This window comes from Hypanus sabinus, unplaced genomic scaffold (genome assembly GCF_030144855.1).
Source record: "Hypanus sabinus isolate sHypSab1 unplaced genomic scaffold, sHypSab1.hap1 scaffold_2007, whole genome shotgun sequence".
Lineage (NCBI taxonomy): Eukaryota > Metazoa > Chordata > Chondrichthyes > Myliobatiformes > Dasyatidae > Hypanus > Hypanus sabinus.
The window spans coordinates 5,776-15,396 of NW_026780107.1; the positions used below are offsets into that span (position 1 = coordinate 5,776).

General features: G+C 47.0%; 1 protein-coding gene and 1 long non-coding RNA gene across 2 annotated transcripts; one reads left to right on the forward strand and one right to left on the reverse strand.

Moving 5' to 3' along the window:
* Nucleotides 1-463: 463 nt before the first annotated feature.
* On the reverse strand, nucleotides 464-1,306 carry LOC132387593 (uncharacterized). Its single transcript, XR_009509946.1, has 2 exons — nucleotides 1,201-1,306; nucleotides 464-877 (listed from the first exon to the last, which is right to left on the reverse strand). It is a non-coding gene; the product is annotated as an uncharacterized LOC132387593 (long non-coding RNA).
* A 2,071-nt stretch (nucleotides 1,307-3,377) lies between these two features.
* On the forward strand, nucleotides 3,378-9,029 carry LOC132387592 (zinc finger protein 239-like). Its single transcript, XM_059959967.1, has 3 exons — nucleotides 3,378-3,810; nucleotides 3,897-4,065; nucleotides 6,999-9,029. The coding sequence occupies exon 3, from the start codon at nucleotides 7,386-7,388 to the stop codon at nucleotides 8,085-8,087; it is 702 nt and encodes a 233-aa protein (XP_059815950.1). The 5' UTR covers nucleotides 3,378-3,810; nucleotides 3,897-4,065; nucleotides 6,999-7,385; the 3' UTR covers nucleotides 8,088-9,029.
* Nucleotides 9,030-9,621: the final 592 nt, after the last annotated feature.

A 9,621-nucleotide genomic window follows, 5' to 3' on the forward strand; every position in this document is an offset into this window, starting at 1 on the left:
GTCCAGAGGGAGGGTCTCGGCCCGAAATGTTTACGGTCCATCTCCCTCCACAGATGCTGTCCGACCCACTGAGTTCCTCCGGCAGTTTGCTCTTTGGTCTGTATAACCCGTGTTAATATGGGGAGCGGGATTTTACACCATATTGCAGGGTTAGGGTTAATGGATTTTTCGGTGAGACGACAACATTAATCAGGGGTTTCATCACTGAATCCAGGGTTGTGGGATGTAAAGTCCCCTGTTATGTGTCCGGCTGTGCCGTGTTGTTGGTGGAGTGGGCAGCGTGGTGTTTGTCTCGATTCGGGTCACAACACCAGAATTGCCAGCGGGATCCACACACAGTGTATTAGTCAACAGAAAACCTCTCGTCCCTGCAGTCTTTGTCTCCTGGTAAACTCAACACCCTGACAGTGTGGACCATAGATACCCCTTCCTCTCAGAGTCAGGGAATCACTCAGACAGCTGATCGCTGAGAGGAATTATATTTATTGGTCATTAAAGTTCGCCCAGATTCGTTTGGACGGATTTGATGTGGAGTTCGGGGTGTCACAGTGACAGGGCCGGACGGCCGAACTCTTTCCGTTGTCCAAACATCCTTCCAGGTGAGGCGACACTTCACCTTTGAATCTTCCGGGGTCGCCCGTTGTGTCCGCTGCTCCCGATGCGGCCGCCTCTACACTGTTGACACCGGCTCCTCTGCAGTTGTGTCGGGAAGGAACGTTTTTAACGGGTGTCGATATTTTTCTTCCCTTTTGTGCGGGCGGGAGGGGTGGGTTTTGGGGGTTGATGATCGGGATGCCGTCCTTTTGATGCGGGGGGTGGGGAGGGAGTTTCATTTTTTTTTTCTCTGAACGACTAACGTTTTCTTTGTTTCGTGGTTCTCGGAAAAGGAAAAAAACTCAGTGTTATTTATGAATTCCTGCTTTGATAATAAATTAATCTTTCAACCATCCACTCCGAGCGGGACTTCCCGGTGTCCAGACATTTCAATTCCGATTCCCATTCCCGTTCCGACGTGTCATCCCATCCCTTGCCAAGATGAGGCCACCCTCAGGGTGCGGGATCAGCAACTTGTATTCCGACTGGGTGCCCCCACCCACCCTGATGGCATGAATATCGATTTCCCCTTCCGGTGAACAAATTTACCTCATACCCCTCCCTCCCACTCCCTCTCATCCCCTCTGTCTTTGTACGTCCTCTCACCTGCTTATCACTTCACTCTGGGTCCACTGCTCCATCCCTTTCTCAATATATTGAAGTGTACCTGTGAGTGTCGATACTCAAAATATCCTCACACGTCTGGTGTTACATGGTTCGACCTTCATACATCCTGTTTAGTGTTTAAATATATAAAAAGTTAAAGAAGCTAGAATCTTTACATAAATTATTATCGCAACTAAACGAATAGAAAATATTGTATTTTGGAAGTGACAAATGTTAATGGGAGGAGAGCAACCATTTAGGAGGTTTGGAAATGCATTTCATCTCGTTCATTGTCTCACTAAGTTACTCTTTTTCCTATCAACACAAAGAGAAAAAGAGCCTCTTTTCAATCAACTACAGTTGGTGGAGCGAGGCCAAGGAGTTAATCAGCTACTAATGATATGAAATGACGTAAAACTAGCTTGTAGCCTAGAATTTTTTTTCCATTTGGCTTCCAAAACAAAACTAAATTTATCCAGGTGTAGAAGAGGATTTTGGATGATTAGCTTGTGTATTTTTCTTTCATTATTTTCGACTCTTAAACATGGGTTTCGATGTTCATTCCGTGCTTAATATAGCTCCTTCCTGGAATCCAATGGTATCCATTGGAAAGAGCGGAAAAATGCTTGCATTTGTGTACAGGTATTTCCCAACTTCATTGGACAACGGGACGAGCGAGAAGGAATTTCACAAATACCTAAATAAAAAACAGTCACAGCTCCAGGCTTTCACCAAAAACAATCAAATATCCTAATGTTATTAGTGGTATTTCTCCCCACCAGCCAACACCCCCGCTTCTGTAAAATTCGCTCTATTTAATATGCGGGGTTGTTAAATTCCGCACTTGTTTATATTGACTTTTTTACAGAGGTGTCAGAGCGGCGCTGCTGTGAGCTCTGGTAGCACTGCACCCCTGAATGTATGAGATAGTACAGTGTTAAATGCAAAACCCTGAGCAGTGTCGATGGTCAGAGGGATCTTAGACTCCAAGTTCATCACTCCCTGAAAGAGACTGCACAGATTGATCGGGTCGATAAGAAGGCAAATGGCATGGTTGTCTTTATTAGTTGAAGCACTGAGTTCAAAAGTCATGAAGTTGTGTTGCAGCTTTGTAAAACTTGTTAGCTCACATCTGGAGTGTTTCATACTGTTCTGGTCGCCCCCATTCTCGGAAGGATGTCCGGGCTTTGGAGAGGGCGCAGAAGAGGTTTACCAGGATACTCCCTGGATTAGAGGGCATGAGCTAATTCAAGAGGCTGGACAAACTTGTGTTGTTTTCTCCAGGCTGGGGTGAGACTGGATGGACGTTTACAAGATTACGAGAGGAATAGGTAGAGTGGACAGAGGGTATGTTTTTTCCTGGGGGTTTGAAATGTCTGACACATTTAAGGTGAGAGGAGATGTGAGGGGCAAGTTTGTTTATTTCCACAGAGTGCTAGGAAGCTGTAAACTATGCCTGGGATGTTAGACCCCACCAGTCACGTGATCCCATTTGCCCCTCCCATTTAACCATAGATGTAACAATCTCTTTGTGCATGTTCTCAATCTCCAGGTGGGTGGTCACGCATCCTCCATGTTGTGTTGGGGAAATCTGATGTTGGCCACTGAGTCCCGTTAACTTCCTCCCAACTGGCCTCGTTTCCTGAGGCTCCTCACATTTGACCTGGAGCTTTATGGGTGTTGTGTCTTCTCCCGGACTGGCGTGGGTGAGAAAGGAGAACGTCCCAGGTTGTGGGGATCTTTGATTTCACTGCCTGCTTTACCGAGAGACTGGGAAGTCTCGGGGTGAGAATGTTTCCTGTGATGTGCTGATCTGGACACAAGGACACACATGCAACCTCTGCCAAGGCTCGAACTAGCAACCTTCAGATCTCTAGATGAACGCCTTAACCACTTGGCCACGCGCCAACACATGTGATAGTAGAACACTAAAGAAAGCACAATGTTTCCCTTTAAATTATCCTGGTACCAATTTGTTTGTTATTCCTGGAAATGTGTTCAGTACAGTTGTTGCTAACAAGGTGTACATAAGTAATCTCAGGAATGATCGGCTTTATGTATGAGGAGCATTTGATGGTTCTGGACCTGTGCTCAATGGAGTTCAGAGGGATGGTGGGGGTGGTGGAGGGATGTATGGTTAAGTAAACCGACTGAATGTTGAAAAGCCTGGATACAGTGGACATGGAGTGGATGTTTCCATTAGACAGCGAGTCTGTGATCTGACAGCACTGTCTCAGAGTAAAGATGCTTCTCTTTAAAACTGAGATGAGAAAAAATAAATTGGCCTTAAGGTGTCTGATCTGTGGAATTTGTTGCCACAGAGGTTGGTTGAGGCTCCAATTTGGATATATTTGTGACAGATTAATATATTCATGATTGCTGAGTAGCTTCAGGTTTACAGGAGGAAGACAGGGATATGGTGTTGGAATAAAAATCAGCCGTGGTTGAATGATGGGCAGACCAGATGTATCGAATCACCTAATTCTGTCTTATGTCTTACCATGACTGAATGATGGCTCCTTCTTATCCCATATCGTTCTGTGAGATGTGAGGGACAATAAAAGATTGTTCACTGAGATCGTTAAATCTGCCTTCAGTGTTTAAATTTCAGTGAGTTTTGTTCTTAGTAACATTAAGCAGAAAAGTTTAGTTCTCCTTTTCATTATTAATGTGCTTCATTGTCTCTCTGGTTAAAGTTAGACCTGTGGTGAGAGATTTATTGGAAGAAAAACACCAACTGGAGGCAAACCACGACTGAAGACGAGGGAACAGCAACAAGTGTACCAGCCCGAGGACTGAGAGCACCGACTGGAGAGAAACCAATCTGACTCGGAGATTCCAGTGATTCAGTCAGGAGAATGTTTGGTGAGTCTCGTTTACTCAAACACTGGTCCTTTAGATATTACATACCTGTACAAAGGAAGGTAGGTAATAGTGGGGAGTGAGACTGAATGTGCCCAGAAGAACCAGTTATGCCTCTGTCAGACCCAGTTGCAATCAGTCCCGGTCTGGTAATGTGCTTCCAGCAGCCCAGCCCTTTGAAACCACTCCCATTCCCTCACAGTGGTCACTCAGTTCAAGATCTTACATCCTCTGATGCAGCTTTTGGTCAGTTCTGAGTGGGGAGAGGGAAAGAGAGGGGAGTGTTTATACTGACTGTCTTTCAAAAACAGTATTTGTTTGAACTTGCTGCAATCTCTCTACCCATACCCAGTACTTTCTCAACCAAAGTATTGACATAGATGACAAGTAGCAATGGGCATAACCTCAGGGAACGTCACTAAGCACGGGACTCGAGTCTAAGAAACAGTCTCTCACCATCACCCTCTGATTCCTACCACCCAGCCATTCCCAGGCTCTGGGGCTCTGTAACAAACTCAATGTTAACAGGAAGATTAGTCAGTGATTAAGATGATGAGAGAATTGTGGCCTCCTGAAAGGACATGCGAGCTGAGCTGTCTGATTCATTGGACCAGATCCACCCTCGTTGACAACGTAATTTACCCCTTGCCCATCCACCCACGTCATATCACTCACAGTACCCCAACCACCCTCCGTCCCGCCAGTGGCCCCACACCCTTCTGACTATTCATCCCACACCGACACATAGACAGGCCCCCTTCACCCACGTCCACCCTCCCAGCTTGGGGAACCACAACAAACTGATCCCGCGATCCCGACACAGTGCAAAACTAAAACCAGGGATGTAAGACTGGAGAGCCCGGAGCCTCCAGCTGTCCGGCTCGGTCCCGGCCCTTTGCCACTTGCAACCGGCCCTGGATTTACACAAACCCGAGATTAACCCCTTCCTCACCGCCACCTGAACAGGAGAAACACCCGCATCAGCTGGGGTTGAGCTGCAGTTGGTTCCGGTATGTGTTAAAGCTCCCCGCTGTCGGATATGGAGACCAGAATCGTACGCGGTAAAACCATATAACAATTACAGCATGGAAACAGGCCGTCTCGGCCCTTCTAGCCTGTGCCGAACGCTTACTCTCACCTCATTCCACTTACCTGCACTCACCCCATAACCCTCCATTCCTTTCCTGTACATATACCTATACAATTTTTTTTTAAATGACAAAATCAAACCTGTCTCTACCACTTCCACTGGAAGCTCGTTCCACACAGTTACCACTCTCTGAGTAAAGAAGTTACCCCTCGTGTTGCCCCCTAATCTTTTGCCCCTTAACTCTCAACTCATGTCCTCTTATTTGAATCTCCCCTACTCTCAATGGAAAAAACCTGTCCACGTCAACTCTGTCTATCCCCTCATAATTTTAAATACCTCTATCAAGTCCCCCCACAACCTTCTATGCTCCAAATAATGAAGACCTAACTTGTTCAACCTTTCTCTGTAACTTGGGTGCTGAAACCCAGGTAACATTCTGGTAAATCTCCTCTGTACTCTATTGACATCTTTCCTATAATTTCGTGACCAGAACTGTATACAAAACTCCAAAATCTGGCCTCGCTAATGCCTTCTACAATTTTAACATCACATCCCAACTCCAATACTCAATGCTCTGATTTATAAAGGCCAGCATACCAAAAGCTTTCTTCACCACATGAGATTCCACCTTCAGGGAAATATGCACCATTATTCCTAGATTTCCTCACACTGTCTACAAGCTTTCTCTATTTGTGAACTAACCACTTCTCTCCTAGTCTCTTCAATTTGATTCCCACCCCCCAACCATTCTAGTTTAAAGTCTCCCCAGTAGCCTTCACAGATCTCCCGCCAGGATATTAATCCCCCTAGGTTTCAAGTGTAACCCGTCATTTTTGTACAGATTACTCCTGCCCCAAAAGAGGTCCCAATGATCAAGAAACTTGAATCCCTGCCCCCTGCTCCAATCCCTCAGCCACGCATTTATCCTCCACCTCATTCCATTACTACTGTCACTGCCGCGTGGCACAGTCAGTAATCCCGAGATTACTCCAGCCCTCCCTTCTTGCTCCCTCTCTCCCTCACTCTCAATTCTCCCTCACCCCTTCCTTGTCATCACAAGGATGTTGCCAGATCTGGAGGACTTGGGTTATAAGGAGAGATTGAACAGGCCAGGACTTCATTCCTTGGAATGTGGAAGATTGAGGGGAGATTTGATGGAGGTATACTACAATTATGAGGGTTAGAGATAGGGTAAAAGCAAGCTGGCTTTTACCACTGAGATGGGGTGTGACTATAACCAGAGGCCATGGGTTAAGGGTGAAAGGTGAAACATTCAGGGGAACATGAGGGGAAACTTCTGCCGGGTGAGATTCCAAAGAGATCACCAGCTCGAAACCCAGCACGGATGGAATGCGTGCAGGGGAGCCGGCTGGATTCGAACTCGGGACCTTTCATCCTGAAGTCTGGCATTGATGCCACTATGCCACCAGCCAGGTCAGGAGATATTGACATGGCATTGAAACTGTGGCACTTTATATTAACATTACATAAAGGGAAACCCCAGCTGCACGTCAACAAAGGCTATTTACGTGAGAGGGTTTATTTACCGTGGGGCCAGACACCCTTTCAGCTCAGTGGGAAGAGGGACTAATTCAAATGGACAGAGTCAAACAGAGCCAAGTCACAGATTGGAGATGGCATAAGTGTCCCACTCTTATAGACCATCAGAGAGTTTGAGGGTCGTTCCAGATACCAGTACTGTGCCCAGTTAGAAGGTGATTTCTCTCTCCAACTTGTGTTGAGCTTCACTGTAACAGTGTGATATTGGATCACACCTTGGCAACTCAAGTGATCTCATCTCAAATGTTGTCCTTCACCACTGATGGATTTTTAAATCTTTTCACAGGTTAAAATCGACCAGGAATTTGTCTATGGGAATTCAAACTCAACACACCAGTTGTGCTGTCTCTGTCTAGATATTTAAGGAGCAAGAGATTCAATCAGCCATCCTTCCTGCTCAGACTTTGCGGAGGGATTCACTCGGTCATCTGATCAATTGACACGTCCATCATTTTACACGGGAGAGACCATTCACCTGCTCAGACTGTGGGAATGGATTCACTCGGTAATCTCAACTGAAGCTACACACTGGGGAAGTCCATTCATCTATTCTGTGAGTGGGAAGGGGTTCAGTCGGTCTTCCCACCTGTGGACACACCAGTCAGTTCACACGGGGCAGAGGCTGGTCATCTGCTGAATTTGTGGGGAAGGATTCACTCGGTCATCTGATCTAATGGCTCACCAGCGAGTTCACACCGGGCAGCGGCTGTTCGCCTGCTCAGACTGTGGGAAGGGATTCACTTGCTCATCTAAACTGAAGGTACATCAGCGAGTTCACACTGGGGAGAGGCCATTCACCTGCTCAGACTGTGGGAAGGGATTCACTTGCTCATCCACACTAAAGGCACACCAGCGAGTACACACAGGGGTGTGGCCGTTCACCTGCTCAGAATGTGGGAAGGGATTCAGTCAGTCATCTGATCTACAAAAACACCAGCGAGTTCACACTGGGGAGAGGCCGTTCATCTGCTCAGACTGTGGGAAGGGATTCAGTCATTCATCCACCCTACACAGTCACCAACGAGTTCACACTGGGGAGAGGCCATTCACCTGCTCAGATTGTGGGAAAGGATTCAGTCATTCATCCACCTTACAGAGACACCAGCGAGTTCACACTGGGGAAAAGCCATTCACCTGCTCAGAATGTGGGAGGGGATTCACTCAGTCATCTGATCTACAAAACCACCAGCGAGTTCACACTGGGGAGCGGCCATTCACCTGCTCAGTCTGTGGGAAGGGATTCACACAGTCGTCCAAACTATTGGCACACCAGTCAGTTCACACTGGGGAGCGGCCGTTCACCTGCTCAGACTGTGGGAAGGGATTCACGCTGTCATCTAATCTACTGAGACACCAGCGAGTTCACACTGGGTAGAGGCCGATCACCTGCTCAGTCTTTGGGAAGAGATTCTCTCGGCCATCTCCACCAAATGTGCATGATTGTCAAGTCAAATTTGAGTTTCAGGAAGGTATCAAGGAAGAGCAAGAATTCACTCGCAGAGAGGACGGAACCTTCTGCCTGAGGGCGGTTTCTGCCCAGAACATTTGGGCGGACCCCGCAGCGTCACAGTGGCAGTCCGAGAGCAGCGTCACAGTGGCAGTCCGAGAGCAGCGTCACAACCCGCGGTAAGATGCCGAACTTTAAATAATTGTTGATACTGTTTCAGGGAAAAGAACACTGCTGTCACTGCGTTTGGTTTAACTCCGCCATCGGGATCATCGCATGCAGGCACTTCTTGAAAATGGCGCAAGGCTTAAGAAGTGCTTGCGAACCTTCGAGAGAGTTCACCCAGTTTGGAATCATAACGGTCCAGTAGAGAAACGGAGGTGCACGTCCAAAATTGTCTCCGAAGTCCGAGAGGCAGCCAGTTTTTCACCTAATCCTAATGCTGATGCTACTGCTACTGCCACTGCCTTATGACTATCCTTGACTAGACTAATGACTGACATGACTGATTATTTATGACTACTGACTAATAACTAAGAACTATGAAATGCCACACTTGTGAAAATAAAAATAAAAAATGGAAAAGAAGGAAAGTTGTTTGGTCATTGAATGGAATCCGGTTAAAACCTTCGGGTATTCAGTCCCGTTCGAGTGTGGAAGCTGCACATGTGCAAAGGGAGCAGTGAAAATACTGCTTGACAAAACTGTTTGACTCGGAAACTGGAGGACCAGGAAACAGAAATCTGTGAGCTTTGAGCTGGGACAGCAAGAGCAATAAACTGTAGTCCTGAAAAAGGAAGGAAGGAGAAAGGAGGATGCTGAAATACTAACACCAACGGCGTTGGGCTTTTCCTCTAATTTTCCCACGCCAGCCATCAGACTGAAACCGACGGCCCTTCCCAAGTTTCCTGGCAGCAGACGTGATTTTCACAGGTGGAGAAAGGACTGGGAAGCACTCCAGAGGCAGGGAGAGCCGACCGGTGCAAGAGAGGTGAAAAAGATTCAACTGCTGGACAGTCTTGACCACAAAGTCAGAAGAGACCTTCGCCTCAAAACTTATAAAACTGCAGATGTCATCTTTCGTGTTCTAGAAAACCGCTATGGAAATCGAGCGTGGAAATCGGAAATGGATAGTATTGGTGCAGCATGCGAGCCAAAATGCGGGGGTTGCGGCTGCGGAAACTGCCAGCCGGGCGGCAAAGGAATGACTCTTGCTGAAGAGAGGGAACTTGTATACAAATTCATATACAAAAAAAAATCAAAGCAATAGTGATAAGGGAGAAAGAAAGGCATGAATATTGACTTCTCTAACTTCCGTTAATGCCCCTCCTCCCCTTCTTACCCCATCCCTGACATACTGAGTTGCCCATCATGCCACCTGTTCTCTATCTCCCTCTGGTGCTACCCTCCACCTTTCTTCCTCCCTAGGCCTCCTGTCCCATGATCCTTTCCCTTCTCCAGC